Consider the following 27902-nt stretch of genomic DNA (forward strand, 5'->3'; position numbering starts at 1 on the left):
TAACTGTAGTCTTCCTTCCCTGTTATCATCTTTGTTCCTGTGTTCCACTGCATGGCCTGACATCCTTCCTAAAGCAGGATGCTCAAACTGGAAACCGTATACTGACCAGCAGGAATTTAGCATTGCTTCTTTGCTTTTATATTCAGTACCCCAATTTGTAAAACCTAGGATTTAGTGAGCTTTTTTCATAAATTCATTCACTTGTTTTTCAGCTTAAAGATCTTTGGACCATAACCCCAAAGTTTATTTGCTCCTGTATCTCTTTTGGAGATTTTACCGTTGAATGTTATTAAATTACATAACACTGTGCCATTGCATATTCATTAACTGAAAAATAGTATGTGCATCTTGTATTTATTGTGAAAAATAAAACTCTTGAATGTTTCTGACAATATGAGGGAATACAGCTTCTTTTGCCCAGATTTTGTTATTTTTAAGATCAACTGAAAACAGTTTTAAAACAGGGGGAAATATTTGAATGAATAAATATGAATGCAATCTTCTTTAAAATAAAACTTAAAACAAAGGAACAATTTGCCAAAATAACTTTTAAGTTCCTATTTCAAGACTTTTTTAAAAAAGTTTTCGTACTCCTATTCAATTAACTTTTACCTTATTCATAAGCTGAAAGGAATGGTGGATGAGGGTTGGTTGGAGGTGGGGGTGTTGTGTGACACTGAGAGAAATTGGACATCAATCTGCATGTTTTCTGGGTGCGAAATAGGCCATTTCTTCCACCCAATTGATTCCAGAAGTTGTCCCTGTATAAAATTGAATCAGATAACTTTGGCTTGTTTGAAATAGGTAGCAGGTTGATTTTGTTTCTGCAAACTAGGGTGCAAAAGATGGATGTAAAACTGGATAGCAACCAGCAGAGTTAAATGGACCGCTGGAGGCTTCTGAGAAAAGACCCATAAAAATACAAAAATTTGTAACATTTAGGAGTCAGCACTGTCCCTATTGACTTTACAAAACTACTGTGGCTGCCCCACTAACTGAAGGCAGTTGCTACTGGAAACAACACCTTGCATTTATATAGTGCCTTTTAATGTAGTTTAAAAAGTCCCAAGGTGTTTCACACAAGCATTGTCAAACAAAATTTGACATCAAACCACATGAGATACTAGGCTACGTGAAATAAAATCAAAGAGGGATTTTAAGGAGTGTCTTAAAGGAAGAAAAAGAGATGGAGAGGTTCAGGGAAGGGATTTCAAAGATTGCAGCTGAGGCAGCTAGAGGCCCGGCCATTAATGGTGGAGCAGTGAAGATGCAAGAGAGGCCACAATTAGAGGAGCGTAGGCTCCGTAGGTTGTATGGCTGCAGGAGATCACTGAGATAGGGAGGAGTAAGGGCATGGAGCAATTTGAAAACAAGTGTAAACATTTTTTAAAACTTGAGGTATTGCTGGACAAGGAGCCAATGTAGGTCCGTGAGCATGGGTGATGGTTAAATGGGACTTGTTGTCAGATAGGATACAGGCAGCAGAGTTTTGGATGAGCTCCAGTTTATGGGGGTTGCAAGGTGGGAAAACAGCAAGGATAGCATTTGAATAGTTGAGTCTAGCAATAACAAAGGCACAGATGAGAGTTTCAGCAACAGATGAGCTGAGGAAGGGGTGAAACTGGAAGATGTCACAGAAGTGAGCATTAGTAGTCATAGGGATAGAGAGGATATGGGATCAGAAACTCAGCTCATGATCAGATAGGAAGCCTTGGCTGCAAATGGTCTGGTTCAGCAGCCAGGGAGGGTGATATAACCAATAGCTAGGGAAAGGAGTTTGTCTTCTGAGCCCACCGCAATCACTTTAGTTCTTCAGCATTTTAATTGGAGGAAATTTCTGCTCATCCAATGCTGGATGTTTGATGAGCAGCTTCTGAATACCTGATTGGCACCTACAGCTCATTGGTTAAATACAGAAGTGGCATGGTGCCATAATTGGCATTGGTCTTGCATCAGTACAGATTGGTACAGGCTGACTACTCCACTGATTTACTGCCTGTTTTGGGCACAAGTCCAATTTCTCCCTGTTGGTGTTTATTGTGATTTAGAATTTTGACTATTCTGATAGTTCAAATGGTGGAGAATTAATATAAGGAGTAACTTCTTATATGGTTGTTCATTGTAAAATTGACCTTGGTCGGTGGCTTAATGTTTGCTAACAAACATTATTCCTGTCTGATTGTGTTACTGCATGATATGTTTTATTTATTTTCAAATATACTTTCCTTATTGATTTAGCATCAGTTGATTCTGTAGTTATGCGTGAAGCAATAATTTACCCCTCCCACATTCTAATTTTTTAATTTTATCTCTTTTGTTCTTTCTCTTTTTTCTTTCTCTTTTTAGAGCTATAATTTTAAGTCATACTTAGAGACTGTTAAATTTAACCTATGGCCCTAATAATGTGTCAAGTTCCTCATGAATATTTTCCATGAATCTGAACCTAACAGTAGGCCCTGGGCCTTGTACCAATGGCATCCTTCATGTGGATATTTGGCCTTTTTTTTTTGTAGGATGGTCAGATAGATGCTGAGGAACTTCAGAGATGTCTTACTCAATCTGGCATCAGTGGCAACTACAAACGTAAGTTGTAAATGTTTATAATACACTGACTAAGATTATTATTTCAGTATTCTGTAATATACTCATCCAATCCAAAAGTCTGTGGGGGAAAATAAATTGGAAGCATTGTCAGCCACTTTTATTTGTGGAACTAATTGTTGGACACTAAATTGGCTGGGTCCCTGTTCTGCAGGACTATGAATCACTCACAAAATCTCGAGCTGAAGAGCATTGCAATGGACTGTGCAAAGCTTCAGTTTGCTTGTGGTCCTTGCAGCAGAAATCATCTTCTAGTGCTCTCAGTAACGACAAGTGACAAGTTTTGTGTAACATCTGTGCTTGTTCTAATTGGCTCTGCCTGTCCTTTTGTATACAGTCTAATATACGAAGGAAAATGTGCACACTATAAAATGAACGTCTTTCAAGCATTATCTTTTGCAAATGGGCTAATTGTCTTTTTTAAGTTCTCTCCTTTGCATTCACTTCACATTTGTCAACCAAACTTGCTCTATAATCTAAATTCACTCTGTCATCTTACTCATTTGAGTATAATTCTGCAGTCAGAAGGCAGTTTATGCCTCATTCCAGAATTTGAGCATGTAATCAGAGGCCACCATCCAGTCAAAACTGAGGCAGCGCCTCATTGCTAAAGGGTAAACATTCCTTCCTCAACCAATGCCACCCAAAGAGTAGATTAATTTAGACCATTAATTGCATTGCTGTTTATGGGGTCTTGCCAAAAGCAAAATACCTTCTACAATTTCATTACTTGCACTGAATTACATTTTGAAGTGCAGTGACTTGTGAAATACTTTTTTGAAATGTTTGAGATTTAATAAGGCACTATTTAAATGAAAGTCTGTCTACATCTAAACTGCATTATACAATTAAAAATCCCACATCACTCACTCATTCACTTATAAATTTCCAATTTTAAATTATCTGATGATTTATCCTTCCTACTTCTTTGTATCAACTAGCCACTTTTGAGTTTAAATTGCTACGGCTGTTTTAAAATTTATTTTATGACATTAAAATCATAACTGTCAATTGGGATGAGCACAAAACATGCAATTTTTGAAATATGTTCTGGTCATTCTGCATTCAGTGGGGTAAGGACACCCAAGAAACATTTTATAACAATTAATATTTAGGATACCTTGGTTGCATATTGGTAACAGTTCAATGACGTTAATATTTAATATATACAAAAAAGTGTATATTACCCTTAGTGCAAAGTTTGCATTTCAAATTTCTTTGCATTACATTTATTTTTAACTACTGGCTATGGTTCTCTCCAAACAGCTTCCATCGCCATTTCTCTCCCATGCCCTAACAATGAGCACTCTAATTACATTTTTTTTTAATGCACATCCATTAGCTGAATTTGGATCTTGTGAACCTCACCTGAGTCCTGCCCAATATTTTTCTCTCAACCAAAATCACTTAAACAGATTATCTGAAAATCATCTGATCACTGTTTCAGGGAGTTTGTTGTATACAAATTGGTTGCCATGCTTCCTACATTACAATAGTAACAAGTACTTCATTGGCTGTTATGCACTTTGGGATGACCTAAAGTGAAAGCTGCTAGATAAATGAAAGTTTTTCTAATGATGAAAACTTAGATGGCCCTAGGTCAAGAAATGCTGTAATGTCGATTGGGCATGGAGGAGCAAAATAATGAATTGGTTAATAAGTGTGTGTGATCAATAGTTCTGGTGTAGGCAGTTAATTAGTTTTCACTATAGAACATACATTTTGAAAGATGATTATGCCATGAATTTTGTGTGGTTTTCTAACCTAGTTGTTTTTCTACAGCATTCAGCATGGAGACCTGCAGGCTAATGATTTCGATGTTAGATGTATCCTTTAATTACAAAAGTATTCATTTACTGCAGAATTATACAGATTTTAAGCATGAGCAGTCATGTTTGCCATGAGATCAACCAGTTGAATCTTCTGATGAAAACAACGGCAGACTGTTCCCTTTGGTTGATGGTACAAGAACTAGGGGACACAGATTTAAGGTTTTGGGCAGGAGAAATGGGGAAATGTGAGGAAGCAATTTTATGCGCAGCAAAGGGTAATGACCTGGAACTCGCTACGTACGAAGGCAGTGGAAGCAGAGACAATGAGAGATTTCAAAAGGAAATTGGATGGGCACTTGAGGGAGGTAAACTTGAAGGGCTACAGGGATAGAGTGGGGGAATGGGACTGACTGGATTGTTCCACAGAGGGCTGGCATGGACTCAATGGACCAAATGACAACCTCCTGTGCTGTAATGATTGTAATACTCCATGAACCTGGTCAATGATAACTGTTGGCTCATAGACTTCACCTGTTCAGCACATGACAATAAATTAAGTTAAAACTAAAATGCATATTTCTAAAAGAGCTCAGTAACCAAATAAAAACTTGGTTATAATCATTTTTATCTTGTTATTTTCAGGAAATATTTTTGAATTTCTAAATTGTGAGGAATTTCTGGACTTTGAGTCTGGAACAGGGTGAGGGGGAGAATCATTTTCACAGGCAATCCTTAAATGTATTGATTTAGAATTAAATTCAATGCACCACTCAATAAGGACTTCCCATGGAACATATTCTACTGTCAACTTCAACTGAACAGCACAGATTTACAGGAATTTCAGGAGGCTTAAATGTGAGATGAGGAATGTGTGCAGATTCGCACATACTGCTTGATGGATGGCCAGAGTATGTTCCCAATCAACCTGTCCTGAGGCAGTACTTTGAACTATGTCGCCACATCAATATCATTGATGACCTCTTGGTCTATGATGAGCAGTTGGTGGTCCCACGAGCTGTCTGCCTGGAGGTCCTCCAGAAAATTCACCAGGGACATCTTGGTATTACCAAGTGTCAGGCCAGGTATGGTGGTCAGTTATCTCACGCTGTCTGGAATACATGGTCTTCAACTACATTACCTGTGCCATTCACAGACTGGAGCCACTTCTGCCCTGATCTTTACCATCCTGGCCATGGGAGTGCTTTGGTATGGACCTATTTGAACTCAAAGGAAAAGTATTTCTCATTGTTGTGGATTATTATTCCTGCTGGATTGAGGTGCAAAAGCTACATGGGCTCAGATCTGAAGCCGTTATAGCGCCTCTGAAGGGGGTTTTTCCACGCGCAGCATTCCAGGCATTGCTGTCTCTAAGAGTAGGCCACGATTCGCCAACAATTGTTTCCAATCCTTTGTAGCATCACATGGATCTATCCACATCACAAGTTCGCCAAGGTATCCTCAGGCCAACAGAGAGGCTGAGAGACGGGTACGTACCATTAAAGGCCTCCTCAGAAAAATGAAGATTTTGAGTTAGCCCTGCCCAGCTACTACTCTACATCATTGCAGAACAGCTTTCTTTCTTTATACATTAACGCCAAGCATCATAGTACAGGACGATGACCGTGCCCATAAGAAGGAAGAAGGTTGTAGAGCAAGCCAAGCCTGCACTTTTCAATCAATGACACAGGGCTCATGATCATCCCACACTCGAAAGGGGTCAGCTGTGGGAAGATAACTTAACGGAGAGGTTGCAACAACCAAGATCATATTTTGTCCAGATAGAAACTGGTTATCATCTGAAGAAATAAAAGTGCCTTGATTTTGATGAACAAGAAGGATCACTGGCCCTCTATCCAGCTCTACCCCCCCACCCCAACTAAACCAGCTTATATTTCACCTCTCTTCTATTTTTACTTAGTTCTGTTGAAGAGTCATACGGACTCGAAACGTTAACTGTGTTCCTCTCCGCAGATGCTGCCAGACCTGCTGAATTTTTCCAGGTATTTTTATTTTTGTTTTGGATTTCCAGCATCCACAGTTTTTTGCTTTTATATTACTCTAACAATAGCTACTGAGCATGTGCTTTAGGAGCTATATAATAATGTCACACAGAAAAGAATGAAGAAAATCTGAGAGAGGAGCAGCGGCTGGTTCTCCTTTATTTAACTAAATTCATCACCAAGTGCCTGATTTTGTTTTTCCTGATTATTGCTGAAACCTTACAAACCAATCTGACCAATCTGTACTTAGTAGGAATGTCCTTGCACCTTTTCTTGAACAAGGGTGTCACATTTACCACTCTTAAATCCTCTGCAGTATGTAGAGAAGGTGGAAAGATTTTGACAAGCCCTTCCACTATCTTCACTTCAACATCCTTCAGCAACCTGGCACGTAAACCATCTGGACCAGGCAATTGATCCATTCTAAGCATAGCCAGTCTTTCCAGTACATCCTATCAATTTTCACTCTATCCATTACCTGTACCATCTCTGCTACTACTGATATTTTGTCAATATCCTCTTCCTTAGTAAACACAGATACAAAGTATGCATTACACATTCTAGCTTGCCCTTCATCTCTAAACATATATCATCCTTTGACCCTAATAGGACTCACCCAGCCTCTTACTACCAACTTACTAATTTATATGCCGGTAGTAGGTTGTTGGTCTCCCTTTTATGTTAATTGCCATTCCATTGTCATACACTCTCTTTGCCAGTCTTATTTTCCACTTCACTTCTCCAACTTATTATATTTCGCCTGGTTCTCACTTGAAGAATTCACCTGACATTCATCATACACCCTCTTTTTTTTGTTTCATCACTTTATCTCTCTCATCATCCAAGGAGCACTGGCTTTAGTTCCCCTTCCTTTCGCCCTTGTTGGAATGTACCTTGTCCTTGTATTGGTATTCTTGCGAAGTATCCTGATGAATGCAAGACGAAAAGCTTAGACATGTCTCTTTTCAGCAATACACAATCTACATTATTGACTTAGATGAGGAGACTGAGTGCAATGCACTCAAGTTTGCTCAAGATATAAAGTTAATTGGGAAAGTAAACATTGAGGAGGATGCAAAGAGTCTGCAGAAGGAGCTAGACAGGTTGGGTAAGTGGACAAGAGTATGGCAGATGGAATACAATATGGTAACGTGTGAGAAAAATAAAAAAGAAAATTTTTATGGTGAGAGACAGAGAAATGTTTGCATTCAGAGGGACCTGGATCACATAAATGACAAAGTTAAAATGCAGTTACAGCAAGCAATTAGTATGTTAGCTTTTGTTATAAAAAGATTGAATGTAAGACCAAAGAATTCTTACTGCAGTTATACAGTATTGGTGAGGCCACACAATCTGGACTACTGTGTGCAGATTTAGTCTCTTCATCTAAGGAATGTTATACTTGCCCTAGATTGATTCCTGTGTTGAGGGGATTGTGCTGTGATGGGAGATTAAGTATTTGAGGCCTATATTCCCTGGAGTTTAGAAGAATAAGAGGTGGTCTAATAAAAACTTATAAAATTCTTAAGGGGATAGATAGGGTAGATGCTGAGTAAGTGTTCCCCTGGTTGGAGAATCTAGAACATGGGTTCAGAAAAAGGGGTTGACCAATTAGGACTTGGATAAGGAGAAATTTCTTCATTCAAAGGGTTTTGAATCTTTGGAATTCTTTACCTCAGAGGGCTGTGGATGCTTAATTGTCAAATACATTCAAGACAGGGGTTGATAGATTTTTGGTTACTAGGGAATTAAAGAATATGGAGATAGTGTGGGAAGGTGAAGTTGAGGTAGATTAGCCATGATTTTGATGAATGGCAAAGCAGGCTCAAATGACCTACTCTTGGCTTCTATTTCTTGTGTTTTAATGACTTCAATTTTACCAGGGCTTCTTGATGCCACTCAGCCAAATTTTGTATTGATGTCTAGGGCTTCACTTTGGCCTTGCCTCTGGAATTCAACTTTTCTTATCCATGTGTGGACTGAGGCTGGAATGAGGTCTGAAGCCACCAAGCCTGATGGAAACCCAACTGAGCATTGGGAGTAAGTGCAGTTTGATAGCACTTTAGAATGGCTCCATCTGTCACTTTGATGATCGGGAATAGACTCATTGTGCAGTAATTGCCAAATTGGATTTGTCCTGCATTTTGTGGACAGGACATACCTGGGCAAATTTGTACATTGTCAAGTAGATACCAGTGTTGTAAACAGCTTGGCTCAGAGCACGGCTAGTTCTGAGCACAAATCTTCAGTATTACAACCAGGATGTTATTGGGTCCCATAGGCTTTGCTGTATTCACTGCGTTCAACTGTTCCTTAATATCACATGGAATGAATTCACTTGGCCGAAGACTAGTGTCTTTGGTGCTGGGTGGAGTCCAAAATGGATCATCAGGTTCACAAAGAGAGTGATGCTGCTGGCTTGCAGGAAGTGAATGCTTGTCTAGGTGCTGTTTAAATATATTGCCCAAACCTTTGGTAACAGCGGGGTGGGGTGGTGGTTAGTGACTTCCTGCCTGCGCCCCTTGACCGTGTATAGCTAATTAATTGGCTGGCCGCCATATGATTACACATGGCTAGCCTTCCCACCTGCCAGTGGAAGTCCCACTCACAGTCCCATTGTAGGACATGTGGCGCTACAAGATTCTGCCCCATGTTTCAAAATAACTTGGAGGAAACAACAGGTACTTGTGCAAGGCAGTAACGTATTGAGGTAGTCATGATAATTAACTTAGAATGAAGCTCAAGACAGTATATTGATGCCATCTGAAAAATAGCTTGGTGATTAAATGTACCATGATGTAGATGTCAAAATAAATAATTCGTTCTCTACCTGACTTATAATCTGAAGCACATTTTGACCATTACTAGACTTAAAATTAGATCCTGTACAGTCTTTTCATGGTATCAAGTAAACTCAAGTGCTTTCACAACGACATGCTGTTAACCTCAGAATTTCCACTGTTTCCCTGCTTCACCTCCATCAAACAGGAACCTTAGAATTTAGGAAGCTCCCATTTAGATCTATGACTCATAAAGCAATCAGAGTTTATGGGGAGAATTTTCTCCTCATCGGGCAGGCCAGTCGGGAGCGGGCATGTAGCTGATCACTGCCCGCGAACGGCTGCGCGCCACCATTTTATGTGGGCGGGCCAATTAAAGCCTACCCAGTGTAACGTGTGCCCAGTAGCGCCCAAAACTACCTGTGCAAGTGGGGGGAGGGAGAGTTGGGGCCTGCGCTCTTTCCCCCACATTCGTGAAAGAGCACAGAAATCTCCCTGAGGCAGTTCTGTGCCTCAGGGAGATTATATTCAATTTGAAACATCAAAATAAAAAAAGTTAAAAATCATTCATACATGTCCCCTCATGTGACAGCGTCACATGAGCTGGGACATTTCTATCAAATGTTTAAAAAAATTTAATAATTTAATACGCTCTTCATGAAACCTCATCCTGCCCGTGGATGAGGTTTCATGAAAAGTGCGAAGGCCACCTGGGCTCTTCGCCTGCCTGACAACTTTAAGGTTGGACAGGTAGCCCTGATAATTAGGTTAATTAGTTTATTAGTGGCCTTAATAGGCCTTTGACAGTTTGACCGGTGCGCGCCCGCCGAGTGAAAGATCAGAATGATGCACAGTGAAGTCGGGATGCACGCCCGACGTCACTGCACGTCATTTTACGCGTCGGCATGCAGGGCCCGCCCCTGCACACTGAACAGAAAATTCTGGCCTATGGCTTGGTAACTTGATGGAGAAAAATAAATACCATCCTTTGTTTACAATAATGCAACAGTATCTTGACATTGTGTTGGTCAAAGTAACCTTTTCATCCATGTTTACTGAAACTCATCACATGCAATTGTTATGGAAGTTTGTTCCATCATTGTGGCAGAAAATATGAAGCAAAAATAAATTTAAATAGAAGTCTCTTTTTAAAAAATGTCAGAGCCTGTGGGCAGAATTTTGTCCTTGATGGGAGGGCGGGCTCCACCGGCTCGGCGGCAGGAACCAGGCCCCACTGCCATTTTAAGTGGGCGGGCCAATTAAGGCCCACCCAGCGGGCCACCCAATGGGAAGCGCTATGCGCTTCCTGTGGTGGGGGGGTGTGTGTGGATTCCCCAAATGCGAGAGTGCGCTCTTTCGCGCATGCACGCGAAAGAGCGCACATCTCCCTGAGACTAAGTGCTGCCAAAGGGAGATCACTGAAAGTTTTTGAAAGTTTAAAAATAGAAAAATTTAAAAATTATTAACATGTCCCCCTCATGTGACAATGTCACACAAGATGCGACATGTTAATAAATATCACAGAAACTTTACTAAAGTTTTTTAAAACCGACATGAAACCTCATCCCGCCGGTGGATGAGGTTTCATGTTTTTTCAGAAGCCCGCTGGGGCTCCTGGCCTGCCCACCAACCTTAAGGTTGGACGGGCAGGGCCTTTAATTGATTTAACTACCCTGTCAATGGCCTCAATTGGTTCCTCTCGACGTCATCCCCCATTATTTTCGTGTCGGCGAGTGCCCCCAGCTCGCCCCCAGCTCGCCCCCAGCTCGCCAAAGGAAAAATTCTGCCCTGTGTGTCTGCATTGGGTGCTGCATAAAATTTACAGCACAGAAATGGGCCATTCTGTCCAATGTCTATACTGGTGTTTATGCTACACACAAGTCTCTATCCACCCTACTTCATCTAACCCAATCAACATATATTTCTATTTCTTTCTTCTTCATGTACTTAGTGCAGGAAAAACTGATTCAAGATAGGTTGCATACTGTACAATTGGTGCTTGGTAAAGTTTTCTTTTAATTAGCTATACAATTGACATTTTTTGTAGGCTCCTTTTCAAGTTACTTCTTTAAGCTTTGCATTCATTGCTTAGTACCATATTACAGTTAACTGTTGACTTCAATATTTGTTTAGCAGTAATGATCACTATCAAAGACTTTTTGTCCCTTAATGATAATTTTCAGCGAGATATGTCCGGCACGATGGGTTTTCCAGAATTCAAAGAGTTGTGGACAGTTTTGAGTAACTGGCGGCAGAACTTTTCTACTTTTGACCGAGACCGGAGTGGAACTGTAGAGCCCCAGGAACTACAACAAGCTATTAGTGCTATGGGTAAGTGACAGATATGATGCATTACATTAATTTATTGATTTCTATTCTAACCTCCCCAACCACTGCAGAAACATGACAATTGCCTAACGTGTCAGCAGTAGCGCAGTTGATAGCACTCTCACCTCTGACTCATGAGGTTCCACGTTCAAGTCCCATTCCAGGGCTTGATTAGAAAAATCAAGACTGACACACTAGTGCAGTGCTGAGGGAGTGCTGCACTGTGGGAGATGCCGTCTTTTGGATGAGATATTAAACTGAGGCCCCATCTGCCTGCTTGTGTGGATTTGTTTCAGAGAACAGATTTTAATCGCCAGTATCCTGGCCAATATTTATTACTCAACATCACATAAACAGATCACATTGTTGTTTGTGAGAGTTTGCTGTGTGCATAATGAGTGCTGTGTTTCCTACATTACAACAATAACTACGCTTCAAAAAGTACTTCATCAGCTGTAAAATACTTTGAGACATTCAGTGGTCATGAAAAGTGCAATATAAATGGAAGTCTTTCTTTCAATAATAAAATATTACTATTTCCAAAATTTATCTAAAATAATTTTCATAAGGTCTCTGTACTTCAGATGACCTTAAATTCAGTACCTTCAGAATTAGTTAGTAACTATCTGTACAGAAATTAATAATTGCTCGAATTCTGTAGATTGTTTCCCTGCTAAAAGGAAGAAAATCTATGGGCAGTGACCCCAACAGCTTTTACTTAATGATGGCTCTGTAGTACAATAGGCAGATCTGGTCAGTTAATAAAAGAAAGATGTTATTTCTTTTTAAGGACATGGAGATCAGACTTGAAACTATGAGGAAAATGTTGGCCTTGTTTTATTTGGAAAGCAGGGCACTAAAAGAAGATCTAACTGAATTTTTTTTTAAATACTATTTAAAAAAATTAGGATACATAGCAAAATAAAATCTAAGGTAATGTAAATGTAACTGCGGTCTAGTGGAGAGCTCTGTGCAAGCTAAGAACTTGGGTTGCTTGAACAATGTTTTGCAGCCATTAACAAATTAGTGTAAGCTCTACATTAAGTATCAATTTGAGATCAGTATCCATTGATAGCAATGTGTAACAGCGCTATTATTTTCTCCTTATTTAGATTGAGCGGTCAAGAATGTGCTTGAAATGTAATATTTTTCACTGTTCTAGTACTGATCCTTTGATTGTTGCAGCCATAGTTCTTTTATGTATCATAAGTGTAACCATCTTTAACATGCTGTAGTGAAAATTGTGAATTTTATTTAAGGTTGCAAAACTATATAAGTATGACCTGCTCAACTAAACTTTCTTGTGAAGTTTGAAAAGCTACGTGAAACTAAGTCCCCAAGGGGTGAATTGTTTAAAAAAAAAAATCAAAATTTCATAAATTTTAAATTTTCTTTGAAAATGTTACTGAATATTTATGACAAAATGGATTATTACATGTATTACTAAATTCTGGTTAGCTTTTGAACTGTCATCATGTTTTAGTGATATTTTAAATTGTCAAATATAAACCCTAAATTATTTGACTGACTGTGTTCCATTACTTCACTAATTCGCCATTACTTTTCTAGGCCTTGCATCAACAACTTTCTTTTGCTTTAAAAAGGAAATCCAGATGTAATTTTGTCTGTGAAAATGCCAGACCGCCCATTTTACAATCTGGATTGCAAAGAGCGAGGCTATCCCATTAGCCATTTTAGTATAGCACTATAGCGTGATACATTTTACTTTCTAAAAAAGCACAAAATACCCAGGGATGTCTCACTGGCAACATTTTTGATTCTATATTTAACAAAAAACACTCCAAGATCACAATTCTAAAAGCTCAGCTGCTTTAAAATATCCAAGAACTGATACATTACTGTATTTCTTCTAAGGATTTATAAACAGCCTGTCCTTGATGGTAATCATATAAATTCTGCAAACCACTTCAAGATATACCTGTGAGTTTCAATTTTCTGTCACCACAAGATCCCCATCCCCCCAAAAAAATCTAGTTAAATTATCCAGTTGACACCTGAATGTTCATGCACAAAGTGTTGTTTCATATCTTCAGAGATGTATAAAGATTATGTAACATTCTGAATTATTTTCTAACCATTTCATTGACTAGGGTACAGATTGTCCCCTCAAGGTTTGAACGGAATAATAAAACGATATAGCACCCATGGGAAGATCTCATTTGATGATTATGTAGCCTGTTGTGTGAGACTCCGGGCTCTGACAGGTATGTATCTCCTCTGTGTATGTAGTACATTGTACTGCATACTGAATAGGCTAGGTTGGAGATATCAAAACAGAAAATGATAGAAATACACTAGTCTGTCTGGTAGCATCTGTGGAGAGAGAAATAAAGTTAACATACAGGACGATGACCCTTCACCTCTGCACTGATGCTGCAAGAGCTGCTGAGTATTTCCAGCGTTTTCTGTTGTTATTTGAGATTTCCAGCATCGGCAGTACTTTGATCTTGTATTTGAAAAATCAATACCTTTTAACAATAAAAGCTATAGCCACTGATTAATTGGTCAGGAAAAATGTTTTTGAACTGAATTTTTTTGCTTATGTACAATGGGACACTAAGTGACACTAAGATTTCAGGTTTTTCCAGTCTTCCATGTTGATGTGATATTCAGACATTTTAATCTTGTATCTGTAACCTTCAGATGATTTTGAAAATTCATTATTGGGATATGGGTGTCATTAACAAAGCTGTAGTTGCCCTGGGAATATTTATCTAATTGGCCTTTAAAAGATGCAATGGTTTCTGCTTTGAAGACTCCACCAGCAGACCATTCTTTGCTGCAGCATCAACTCCATAAAGATATAGAATAATACAAATTGTACTATGCGGAATAATTTTAGCAGGGTAAATGGTGATTTTTATTTTATCATATGTTAGCAATTTGGCAATCACATCTTTTCTTGTATTTGTTCACATGATGTGAATTTCACTGGCAATGCCGGTATTTATTGTCCACCCCTACTGCCCTTGAGATGGTGTGGTGAACTGTCTTCTTGAACTACTGCAGTCCGTAGTGTAGATACACCCACAGTGCAGTTACAGAGATGGTCTAAGGATTTTGACCCAGTGACAGTGAAGGAATGACAATAGAGTTCCAAGTCATGATGATGTGTGACTTGTAGGGGATCTCGTAGGTGGTGGTGTTCCCATTTGCCTGATGGCCTTGTTCTTCTAGGTGATAAAGGTTGTGGGCTTTGTGAGAGCTGGTGAGAGCTTCTTAAGTGTTGTTGGAGCTGCATTCATCCAGGCAAGTGGAAAGTATTCCATCACACACCTGACTTGTGTCTTGTAGGTGGTGGACGGGGCTTAGGGAGTCAGGAGGTAAGGTACTTACTGCAGAATTCCCAGCCTTTGATCTGCTCTTGTAGCTATAGTATTTATATGGCTGGTCTAGTTCAGTTTCTGGTCAATGGTAGCCCCCAGGCTGTTGACGGTGAGGGATTCAGGGATGGTAATGCCATTAAACAATAAGGGGAGAGAGTTAGAGTCTCTCTTGTTTACGATGGTCATTGCCTGGCACTTACATGGCAAGAATACTACTTGCCACTTATCAGCCTAAGCCTGAATGTTGTCCAGGTCTTGTTGCCTGTGGGGAAGGATTGCTTCAGTATCTGAGGGCTTGTGAATATTCCTGAAGATCATATCATCATCAGCGAAGATCCCCACTTCTGACCTTATATTAGAGGGAAGGTCATTAACGAAGCAGCTGAAGATGGTTAGGTCCAGGACATTACCCTAACATACTCCTGCAGTGATGTCCTTGGCTGAGATGATGGCCATCCTACAGCCACAACCATCTTCCTTTGTGCTAGGTATGACTCCAACCAGTGGAGTTTTTCTCCCTGATTCCCATTGACTTCAAATTTGCTGGAGCTCCTGATGTCACACGGTCAAATGCTGTCTTGATGTCAAGGGCAGTCACTCTCACCTCATTTCTTGAGTTCAGCTGGTTGGTACTAGTTTGGACCAAGTCTGTAATGAGGTCTAGAGCCGAGTGGTCCTTGCAGAATCCACAGTATGCACTGTACAAGGAATTATTTACACAGCCCAAAAATTTTACACCGTAAATTTGTGTGGAGAGTAAATAGCATTTCATTGTTTTGATTCATGTTGCAGTCATGACGCTCAAAGTAAAGCAGTGATTAGATTATTTTGCGACACACCCTTTCTTTCTTTCTCTGTTTGAACATTCGCAACAACTATGTTTTGTTAAATATAAGTTCTAAAGTGCAAAATAAGTTTGTAACTTTTAACTATTTGTGGATTTTTTTGCTGGTCTTTATTTAAAGAAAGTAAAAATCAAAAATGATTACATCCACTTACCTTTTTTTGTCTAGTACTTTAATTGTGACCTACCTGCCTTGCACTGAAAGAAGAACACAATTGAATACATTTAGCATTTATGGAAGAGTTTCTTACTGTTGAGCCACTTCCTTTCAAGATGATTGCTAGTCTCTGTCTACATTGTGCATTTTCATTCATTTGTTCTGAAATTAATTAACAATTCCTTCAGATATACTTTCTCTGTGTGCTTTAGTTAAAAAATGTTTCTGCTCTTTAGATTATTACATTGTGGTCTTTAAGTTTGGGTGTTTTCATGTTTTCTTGATTTTGAAACAAAGCTTCATCTTCAAAACCATTTTCATTTGAAAAAGTAGACACAACAAAGAAAATCTAATACTAATTTAAACTGAATTTGTATATTTTAAATGGGCGTAGAAATAAGATCAATTTTCTGTGGGGGTTATTTTGGAACTTGAATCCTCGTCTCCGTGCCTATATCATTGTTTGGCTGTACTCTATCATAAGCACTATTGGGTACGGCCACAGAAACATGTTTCGGTTAAGTAGTGGCACCATGCTGTTTATGTTGCTTTCTGCTTTTAATAATGCATTGTTTGGTGAGAAAATAAAATCATTTTGATCTATGCAAAAAAGAGGGGAGGCATACATGGGACGTGACTCTTTGAACAGTGAGCTCAGTTTATATCTTAAGTTTGGAAACTTCTATTCTAGGTTAGGCATTCATGTTTGCTAGCATATACATAGCTTCGTTACATTCTTTGTAAATCCGGTTTTGTCTAATATGTTATTCTAATGTTTTGCTCTTGGTCTGTTTCCCATCAGAGGCCTTCAGAAGAAGAGATGCATCCCAACAAGGAGTTGTTAATTTTGCATATGATGATGTGAGTATAGATGAGTACTTATTTATACTTGCAGAATCATTTTAATAGCTGAATCTCTATACTAATCTAACTGAGGGGAAGAATTGTTAACTTGACTTATGTTCAACTCCAGTACTCAAGAATGTCATTTTCAGCTCCTCAGGGATTCCTCAATGCTTCTTGGAGAACATTTACCTTCTTCAAATACGGCGATGCAACTCATTACTAATTGAAATCTAATGTACAATAATTATTATTATCTGTTTCAAGCTTTGATTGGTTCAGTATACAATTGTGCCCCAGTTTTCTGATTAATTGATTGTGTTTCTAATATGAAAAGGTGAAATTGAGCTCCCTTTTAGTTGCCATTACAATCACCACTTAAATTTGCATAGCTACCTGCCAAACATAGAAACTGGCAAGCTGCAACTTACTGCTGTGTTTTTCAGCACATTTTCAAACCTGTGGCAAGTAACACCACCTGTCATCAGGCACCTTCTCTACTTTGTCTATCATGTCAAATAGAAAACCAGGAACAACAAGTCTCCGCTCTCAGCTGCCATTTGCTTCCCATTCCATATCTGACCGTCCTCTCTATCTCCTTCAGTCATTGGTTACTACTCAACGACCCACCCTATAATAGCTGCTGAATTGTCATTAAAAACAAAACTATTTCACGTTACGCATTTGGGGAAGAGAAACTGGCACCCTATCCTGGAACGTATTCTGTGACTCAACCAAATGTTACAGTTGATAATTCCTCTTGAAATGCCCTAATAAGTCAGAGAGTTATGACAACCAGGGATAAGCAATAACTGGGCTTGACTGCATCTCCCACAAGCTGCAAATGGCAGAATGAAGGATCTTGCTCTGTTTTTAATGCACAAATGAGAGAGAAGATCTAATCTAAGTTTTTTTTTTAAGAAAAAAGGGAAGTATAAACAGAATATTTAATGACCAACACTGAAATGTTTTCATCCCACTTGAGAAAGTTTGGGGAGACTTACGATTATAATTAAAGTCCAGAAATGCCATTTTTACAAAGTTCAGTATTTTTTTCCCCGCTTGGGAGTGTCAGGAATTAGTGTACTTCAGTACTCTAAATGGTTTGAGGCAAATTCCAACCTTCAGCAGAAGCACTAGTTCATTACCTTGAAAATTCCCTAAATCAGAATTCAAGTGAGAAGAGGTCTTTCACAATTACTTAAACATTTCGACTCTGTGAAAAGAGTATATGAGTAACACATGTAAGTCCGAAGTTGGGTCCCCGTTCTGCTGAATCATCTTCTCGGTCTAGAGTAGTGCTAGAGACATTGCAAACAACCATGATTTCTGTTCCTGCTTGCTATCTAGCAATCGCTGCCAGACATGTGGACAGAACTGGACACTGCTGTCATCCTCCTATGATTGAATAGACTATCACCATCCACTGTCATGGTTTATAATTGTCATTTGAGTGAGGTACTGAACGGCAACACAAACAGGAGTTAACATCTTTGGGAGATGGATAAACATTAGAAGTAAAGAATTACGGTTGCTTAATTTTGTTCGATTTGCTAGTGAGAGTCATAAACAATTGATAAACATTTTACCATTTCTTTTTCAGTTCATCATGTGCACCATGACTATTTAACTGAAGCAAGATCGAAAAGGAAACTATACTTTCCAAAAGAACCTAAGCTCTTCTATTTGAGTGCCCAGTCTAATAGCCAGCTGCAACATTATGCAAATGTTACACAGTATATATGTAAAGAGATGTGCATGATATGGAATATATGAGTTTTGGCTGATTATATAATGCTGCACTAGATAACTGCTGTGAAATCAGTTAACTTTTTAATAATGATGGACATTGATTTTTGTACTGAATTTGCCAAATAATGCTTGGTTTGATAGTGGACATTTTGAAAGCTTATATAAGCAACAAAAAACAATGTAGCTTCCATAATGAGGGTATTGAATTCAAATACATAAGTTGCACAAACTCTATAGTTGCAAATGTTTGGTTTATATTATTTGAAGTAGGGGTAATATGATAACATTTAAGTTAATGATTTTCCTAATCTATTTGGAAAAGTGAGTATGTGTAGGGTATCCTTCACTCTGCACATACTCTGGCTCGGTAGGTGCTTGGCTCGGGGGTGGTGATCTTGTCTTTGGGTCAGAAGATTGTAGGCTTGAGCCCCACTGCAGAACTGGAACACACTTGAAGTGTGAGCCTACATTGTATTACCAAGGGATGGCTGCATTCACAGAATCATGCAGTACAGAAGAGGCCCTTCAGCCCATCAAGTCTGCACTGACACGTGAGAAACACCTGACCTACCTACCTAATCCCATTTACCAGCACTTGGCCCACAGCCATGAATGTTATGATGTGCCAAGTGCTCATCCAGGTGCTTTTTAAAGGATGCGAGGCAACCCACCTCCACCACCCTCCCAGATAGCGCATTCCAGACTGTCACCACCCTCTGGGTAAAAAAAGATTTTCCTCACATCCCCCCTAAACCTCCTGCCCCTCACCTTGAACTTGTGTCCGCTCGTGACTGACCCTTAGGGGAACAGCTGCTCCCCATCCACCCTGTCCATGCCCCTCATAATCTTGTACACTTCGATCAGGTCACCCCTCAGTCTTCTCTGCTCCAATGAAAACAACCCAAGACTATCCAACCTCTCTTCATAACGTAAATGTTTCATCCCAGGCAACATCTTGATGAATCTCCTCTGCACCCTCTCCAGTGCAATCACATTCTTCCTATAATGTAGTGGCCAGAACTGCACACAATACTCCAGCTGTGGCCTCACCAAGGTTCTATACAACTCCAACATGACCTCCCTACTTTTGTAATCTATGCCTCAATTGATAAAGGCAAGTGTCCCATATGCCTTTTTCACCACCCCACTAAAATGCCTTCAGAGATCTATGGACACACACGCCAAGGTCCCTTTGTTCCTCAGAACATCCTAGTGTTAAGCCGTTCATTGAATACTTCCTTGTCAAATTACTCCTTCCAAAGTGTATCACCTCACACTTTTCAGGGTTAAATTCCATCTGCTACTTATCTGCCCATTTGACCATCCCGTCTGTATCTTCCTGTAGCCCAAGACACTCAACCTCACTGTTAACCACCCAGCCAATCTTTGTCTCATCCACAAACTTAGTAGTCCTACCCCCCACATAGCCATCTACGTCGTTTATATAAATGACAAATAATAGGGGACCCAGCACGGATCCCTGTGGTACACCACCGGACATTGGCTTCCAGCCACTAAAGCATCCTTCTGTCATCATCCTCTGTCTCCTACAACTAAGCCAATTTTGAATCCACCTTGTCAAATTACCCTGTATCCCATGTGCCTTTGCCTTCTTTATAAGTCTCCCATGTGGGACCTTGTCAAAGGTTTTGCTGAAATCCATACAAACTATAACAACTGCACTACCCTCCTCTACACACCTGGTCACCTCCTCAAAAAATTCAATCAAATTTGTTAGGCATGACCTCCCTCTGACAAAGCCATGCTGACTATCCCTGATCAAACCTTGCCTTCTCTCAATCAGAATTTTCTCCAATAGTTTCCCTACCACTGACGTGAGACTCACTGGTCTGTAGGTCCCTGGCTTATCTCTACAACCCTTCTTAAATAACGGAACCACATTTGCTGTTCTCCAGTCCTCTGGCACCCCCCCCCCCACCCCGGTGGCCAGAGAGGAATTAAAAATTTGGGTCAGAGCCCCTGCGATCTCCTCCCTTGCTTCCCTCAGTAGTCTGGGACACAAATCATCCAGACCTAGAGATTTGTCCACTTTTAAGCCTGCCAACACCTCCAATACCTTGTCACTTACTATATCAATTTGCTCAAGAACCTCGCAGTCTCTCTCCCAGAGTTCCATACCTTCATCCTCGTTCTCTTGGGTGAAGACGGATGTGAAGTATTCATTCAACACTCTACCGATGTCCTCTGGCTCCACTCATAGATTGACCCCTTGGTCCCTTATGGGCCCAACTCTTTCCCTGGTTATCCTCTTCCCATTGATATACTTATAGAATATCTTGGGATTTTCCCTACTTTTACCAGCCAGAGCTTTCTCATATCCCCACTTTGCTCTCCTAATTGCTTTAAGCACCACCCTGCACTTCCTGTACTCCACTAATGCCTCCGCTGATTTGCTGCCCTTGTACCTGCTAAAAGCCTCTCTTTTCCTTCTCATCATATCCTGAATATCTCTGGTCATCCAAGGTTCTCTGGGCTTGTTACTCCTTCCTAACACCCTAGAGGGAACATGTTGAGCCTGTACCCTCCCTATTTCCTTTTTGAATGCCCCCCACTGCTCTTCTGTAGATTTCCCCACATGTAGCTGTTCCTAGTCTATCTTGGCCAGATCCTGCCTTATTTTACCCTTTCCCCCAATCCAAAACATTTTTTTGCAACTTGTCTATTTCTTTGTCCATAACAAGCTTAAAGTGTACCATGTTGTGGTCGCTATCACTAAAATGCTCCCCCACCACCACCTCAGCCAACTGTCCGGCTTCATTCCCCAGAATTAGGTCCAGCGCTGTGCTGTCCCTTGTTGGACCCTCTACATATTGACCTAAAAAATTCTCCTGTGCACATTTCAAGAAATCCACTCCATCCAAGCCCTTAATACTATGTCTATACCAATTAACATTGGGAAAGTTGAAATCACCTAATATAATTACCATATTGTTATTGCTTTTACACACCTCCACAAATTGTTCACATATTTGCTCTTCAATTTCCCACTGACTATCCGGGGGTCTATAATAAACACCTAACAATGTGGCTGCTCCTTTTTTTATTCCTAAGCTCTACCCGCAAAGCTTCATTCGATGCCCCCTCCAAGATATCATCTCTCCTTACTGCAGTAACTGACTCCTTAACTAATAATGCAATGCCTCCTCCTCTTTTACCCCCTCCCCGTCTCACCTGAAGATTCTATATCCCGGAATGTTGAGCTGTCAATCCTGCCCTCCCTCAACCACGTCTCGGTGATGGCTACTATATCACAATTCCACATGTCAATCCTTACCCTTAACTCATCCGTTTTACCTGTAATGCTCCTGGCATTAAAGTAGAGGCCATCCAGCCTTGCCTTACTCCCTTGAAACTTAATGCAGCTGTACTCCTTTTGACTTGATTGTTTTACTGTATTATGATGTGTCCCTATTCTGTTTTACTGTATTATGATGTGTCCCTATTCTGCTAACGTTCTGTGTCCCGTCCCCCTGCCGAATTAGTTTAAATTCCTCCCAACAGCACTAGAAAACCCACCCACAAGGAAGTTAGTCCTGCTCTGGTTCATGTAGACTGTCCCCGCATGTACAGGTCCCACCTTCCCCAGAAACAGTCCCAGTGATCCAGGAATCTAAAATCCTCCCTCCTGCACCAACTCTTAAGCCACGTATTCATCTGCACTATTCTCCTATTTCTGAGCTCGCTAGCACGTGGCACTGGGAGTAATCCAGAGATTACAACCCGAGAGGTCCTGCTTTTCAGTCTACTACCTAACTCCCTGAATTCTTGATGCAAGACCTCATCCCTCTTTCTACCTATGTCATTGGTACCAACTTGTACCATGATCTCTGCCTTATCACCCTCCCCCTTCAGGATGCCCTGCAGCCGTTCAGTGACATCCTGGACCCTGGCACCAGGGAGGCAACACACCATCCTGGAGTCACATTGACGGCCACAGTAGTGCCTATCTGTTCCCCTGACTATAGAATCCCCTATTACTATTGCTCTTCCTCCCCTCCTGTACAGACAAGCTGCTTGTGGTGCCAGAAGCTTGGCCTTGTCTGCACTCCCTGGAGGAACCTCTTCAGCCTCCAAAATGGAATACCGATTTGCGAGTGGGACCCCAGGGGACTCCTGAACTGTTTCTCTTGGACTGCCTGGTGGTCACCCATTCCCTTCCTTCCTCAAGTCCCTTCAGCTGCGGTGTGACCACCTCTGTAAACGTGCTATCCACAGTGCTGTCAGACTTGTGGATGCTCCACAGTGTCCCCAGCCGCCGTTCCAGCTTTGAAACTTGAGTTTCCAGGAGTTGCAGCTGGACACACTTCCTGCACACATGCTGGTCCCGGGCACTGGAAATGTTCACGGCTTCCCACATGGAGCACACCACGGCTTTCAGCTCTCCTGCCATGACTTATCCCTTTAAATTAAACGTTTTAAATCAAATTACTCTAGGGGCCTTCTTTCCTGATCCTCGTTACTACAGAATATACAAACTATAAACCACAAAAAAGACCTTAAACTATAAGAGATAAAAGTAGTAAATACTTACCGACCTTACCCACTACTTACCAGTCATTTCTCTCCCTTGTAGCCTCTACTGCAGCAGGGCAAGACCACTCTCTGAAGGTTTAAGAAGTTGGATAGCAAAGAAAAAATGCAAAGAGCACCTCTTCCGCTCTGCACCAAATTCCCACTGTGCACCAAATTGCCAATACCCGCACTCACTCTGGCTACGTCTCACTCAGGATGAGGTCTCTCCCCTGCTCATGTGCAAGCTCACTGATATTGTTAGACATCTTTCAGATGAGATATAAATTTAGGCAGTAACCTAAGAAATTAGAATTGTGTCCGAATCACGTCATGCTGCTGGTGTAGCTCACACTGTAGAACTTAGAGGTTGGAGGCAGGATCACAGAAAATGGATCTCGTTTGTTTGTACGAACTCCAGTTGCAGTCAGTCAAGGGCCCCTGGTGAGTTCAGGGAGGGGATGCAGTGGTTGTCCACAGCCTGTGAAACCATGTGAATCCAGTGTGAGAAGGTAAGCAAAAGCTTTCAAACCTACCTTTCAGGCAGCAGCCTCCAGTGCTCCCTTTAGGGACCACTGGTTTGGCTACTAAGCCAAACTGAAGAAACTAAACGCAGAAACTAAATCCATTGAAGGCGCATAATCAACTTTTGCAGAGGACCTCCCTCCCAGGACCGCAATTGGGTTCCCCTTGTTCTCACCTTCCACCAACCAGCCTCCATGTTCACTGTATCATCCACTGCCCTTTCTGCCACCTCAAGCATGATGCCACCACCAAACACCATCTTTCTCTCCGCTCTCCTTTCAACAATCTGAAGGGATCATTCTCCATGCAACACCTTGGTTCACTCTCAAATTGCCGCCAACACCCCTTCCCCATCCCACGGCATCTTTCTATGCAAGCACAGGAGATGCAACCACTTAGCCTTTTAACCTCTCCCCTTCTCACCATCCAACATTCCAACACTCCTTCCAAGACCAAACACCAACTCAGTGATTGCACTGCAGAACGCCCCTGATCAATTCACAAGCTTGACCCTAAGCTTCCAGTCACTTATCGTTTCAATTCTCTACCTTGCTCTTACTCTTAACCTTTTTGCCCCTGGCCTGCTGCACTGTTCCAATGAAGCTCAACTCGAGCTCAAGGGACAGCACTTCAAATTTTGACCGGGCACTTTACAGTCTTCTGTACTCAACATAGAGTTCAGCGATTTTAGATGATACCCTCTGCCACCGTTTTTGCTGGCTTTTTCTCTCATTTATTTCCTTCACTTTAGCCGAGATCTTCTGGTCCCAATAGCAGTGAATGCTGAGCTGCTATTGAGGACTGTAATGGAATTGGAAGTTTTGGTTCATAAGAAATGGCTCCATGGGAGTCCACGTTGATAATCCCTCCAGGACCTGTCAGTGCATAAACCTGTTTGTTTATGCTGTTCCTCGCAGGCATAGACCCTGCTAGCAACAGACCTTTAAATCAGGAGTGTCTTCACACACATATCACCCCAGTGCTGCTCACCCCCCACCCCACTGGCATCCATGGCTCTCTCTCTGATGTGGCAGGGGGAGCTGGAATGTAAAAGCAATTAACTTAAAAACCCTGAACTGAAGGCAGACCTCAAGATGCGTGCCATCAATGCATGATGACAAAGGGGGTCTGGATTTGCTTCAACTACACCTTGCCACTAGGCCTAGCGTTTCTCATCAACATTCCTACTGCTATGAATGCAATTTAAAGTGCAGCCAGTGGCATAAGCCACTGCTGACTGGCAGGTTAGAAGGCCCGCCTCTGTATACTGGGACATGGGCCCAGTTCTATTCATGCTTTTTAGGCCCATTAGCAATCAACCATCACACCCTACCCCCGTGCACTCTCCAGATCTTCTCATATCTCCTATGTCCATGCATTCTATTTAAAATAGGAGGGAGAGAAAAAACAGAATTACAGACAAGTTAGCCCAACATCAGTCGTGGGGAAAATGCTAGAGTCTATTATAAAAGACATGGTAACAGAACACTTGGAAAGCATTAATGGGATTAGGCAAGCGGCATAGCTTTATGAAAGGGAAGTCATGCTTAATTAATCTACTGGAGTTTTTTGAGGATGTAACTAATAGAATAGATAAGGGAGAACCAGTGGATGTGGTGTATTTGTACTTCAATAAGGCTTTTGATAAGGTCCCACCTAAAAGGCTAGTGGGAAAAATTAAAGCACATTGGATTGTAGGTAATATACTGGCATGGATTGAGAGTTGGTTGACAGACTGGAAACAGAGTGTGGGAATAAATGGGTCGTTTTCCGGGTGGCAGGCAGTGAATAGTGGCGTACCGCAGGGATCAGTGCTTGGGCCCCAGCTATTCACGATATATATAAATGACTTGGATGAGGGAGCCAAATTCAGTATTTCCAAGTTTGCTGATGATACAAAACTGGGCGGGGTTGTGAGGAGGATGCAAGGAGGCTACAGGGCGGTTTAGACAATTTGTGTGTGTGGGCAAACACATTGCAGGTGTAGTATAACATGGATAAATGTGAAGTTATACGCTTCAGTGTGAAAAACAAAGGCAGAGTTTTGTTTAAATGGTGATATATTGGGAAATGTGGATGTACAAAAGGATCTGGGTGTTCTTGTACACCAGTCAATGGAACTAAATAGACAGGTGCAGCAAGCAATCAGGAAGGCAAATGGTATGTTGGCCTTAATTGCAAGAGGATTGAAGTTCAGAAATAGGGATGTCTTACTGCACTTATACAGGTCCTTGGTGAGACCATACCTGGCGTATTACATGCAGTTTTGGTCTCCCTACCTAAGAAAGGATATACTTGCCATAGAGGGAGTGCACTAGGCTGATACTGACGATGGCAGGACTGCTGTATGAGGAGAGATTGGTTCGACTGTGCCTGTATTGACTAGAGTTTAGAAGAATGAGAGGGGATATGATTGAAAATTATAAAATTCACTGGATGCAGGGAGGATGTTTCTCCTGGTTGGGGAGTCTAGAAACAGCGGCCACAGTCTCAGGATACGGGGCAGGTCATTTAGGACTGAGATGAGGAAACATTTCTTCACTCAGGAGGGTGGTCAACCTGTGGAATTCTCTGCCACAGAAGGCTGTGGAGGCTAGGTCCCAGAGTATATTCAAGAAAGAGATTTATAAGTTTTTGGATATTAGGGGCATCAAGGGGTATGGAGAGAAAGCGTTGAGATAAAGGATCAGCCATGATCACATTGAATGGTGGAGCAGGCTCAAAGGGCCGAATGGCCTACTCCTGCTCCTAGTTTCTATGTTTTATTCTCCTTGCCCACTCACCAAGCATCTACTATGTATAGAACTCATGTGGCATATAACAACACTGGTAAGTCTTTGAAATGCTCATTAAATTAAAAAATCAGCCAAGCATTCATAACGAGGCCATCTGGCAGCAGTATCAACAAAGCTGGCTGAACAGATGATAAGACACCTGTTTTGCCAGATGGCTTCATTATGAATACCTGGCAGAGCTCACTAATTGATTCAGCCCTGCAAGGGGTTTACACAATTGCAATGGGGACCGCTAGCTTTATTTGATTGACAGTTTTGTGAGTTTGTAGGGGGGTAAATTTTTTTCAAAAAGGGATTTTGAAAGGCTGATTTTTTTTTAATTTTATGAGCATTTCAAAGACTTGTCAGTGTTATTATATGATTCATTAGTTCTGTACCTACTGGAAACGGGAAGAGTGCTTCAAAGGCTCAGCAGAGTCAGAATATTAAATCTATGTGAAAAAGAAATCACGGGGTCCCCTACATACATTAGTATTTGATTCTCCATATTATTGAATGCAGAAAAGGACTTTATCCACTAGGAAATATACTCTAATGCATCTGAACCCTTACACAGTGCTGGTCAATTTAATAGTCACTTACCTTTTAAGGACAGAACCCTATGATCAATTACTGCATTATTAACATATTTAACTTATCAAACAGTATCTAATTATGACAGTTGAAGTTGGCAAGAGCTTTTAAGCTTACCTATCAAGATTTTTGACTCCACAGGAGGCTTCCCCCAGGGTTCATGAACTGACTTACCTGGTGTAGTTCCCACAGCCTTCAGGAACCCATCCACCTCGATGAAAATAGCAACCTAAGAGAAAATTGTATTTGGAGCAGGTGTTTAAATAGCAAACCTGACATCACTTTACATGACCTGCCACATTTCCTGACCCAAGGAAAATGTCAGGTGGCAGGAATGAGCTAGCAAGTATTAAACTGTGGCCCCACACATCTCCCGTTTGGTCCTCCCAACATAGGTTTGCTCAGCATCAGAAGAGGAAAATACAGCCCATTTTCTCTCTCTACAGATGCTGCTGGACTTGAATACTTCTAGCTTTTGCTATTGTGCATTCTTTTTAAAAGCTTGCATTCATAGCCAAAAACAATATTAATATTCAGTGTTTTGAAAAGTACCCTTGCTATTAAAGCAGATTTTGGCCAAGGGAAGTAGCAATGGTGTATTAATTCCATGGTGCTTACTACATTGTGATTCATTAGTTACTGATATTTTTTTCTAGAGCACGTACTATTTGATTAATTTATTTGCACTGTACCCACCACCATTAATTCACTTGTGCCTGCTGCTGTATTAATGTACTTTGCCATGCCAACTGCCAGTTCCCTCACCATCAGTTTACTGAATTAGTAGTAGCCCATGCTCGTGTTATTAATTTATTGGCTGTTTGCTTGGCTGAACTGCATATCAAGGTCATCAGTGTTTCATTGTAGCATAGTGGTAATGTTACTGCACTAATAATCTCTCAACCTTGACTTATGCTCCAGAGGCAAGAGTTCAAGTCCCACTGGGAGGAATTTAAATTCAATTAATAAAATTTGGAATAAAATGTTAGTCTCATTAATAATGATCATGCAAATACTTGTTTCTTGTAAAAAAAATCTTGCTCACTAATGTCCTT

General features: G+C 40.9%; 1 protein-coding gene across 2 annotated transcripts in view; it reads left to right on the top strand.

Annotated features, from left to right (window-relative positions):
- sri (sorcin) overlaps nucleotides 1-18658 on the top strand; it is a 45172-nt gene extending 26514 nt beyond the window's left edge. For both annotated transcript variants that reach the window (XM_078538462.1, XM_078538461.1), the window contains 6 exons: nucleotides 2514-2583; nucleotides 4384-4427; nucleotides 11337-11484; nucleotides 13593-13706; nucleotides 16632-16690; nucleotides 18276-18658. In XM_078538462.1, the coding sequence (XP_078394588.1) occupies nucleotides 2514-2583; nucleotides 4384-4427; nucleotides 11337-11484; nucleotides 13593-13706; nucleotides 16632-16690; nucleotides 18276-18302 (462 nt within the window). In that variant the 3' untranslated portion in view covers nucleotides 18303-18658. The remainder of the gene's footprint in view (nucleotides 1-2513; nucleotides 2584-4383; nucleotides 4428-11336; nucleotides 11485-13592; nucleotides 13707-16631; nucleotides 16691-18275) is intronic.
- The last annotated feature ends 9244 nt before the right edge of the window (nucleotides 18659-27902 follow it).

The sequence above is a fragment of the Cetorhinus maximus genome, chromosome 3 (assembly GCF_964194155.1).
Source record: "Cetorhinus maximus chromosome 3, sCetMax3.hap1.1, whole genome shotgun sequence".
NCBI classification, from domain to species: domain Eukaryota; kingdom Metazoa; phylum Chordata; class Chondrichthyes; order Lamniformes; family Cetorhinidae; genus Cetorhinus; species Cetorhinus maximus.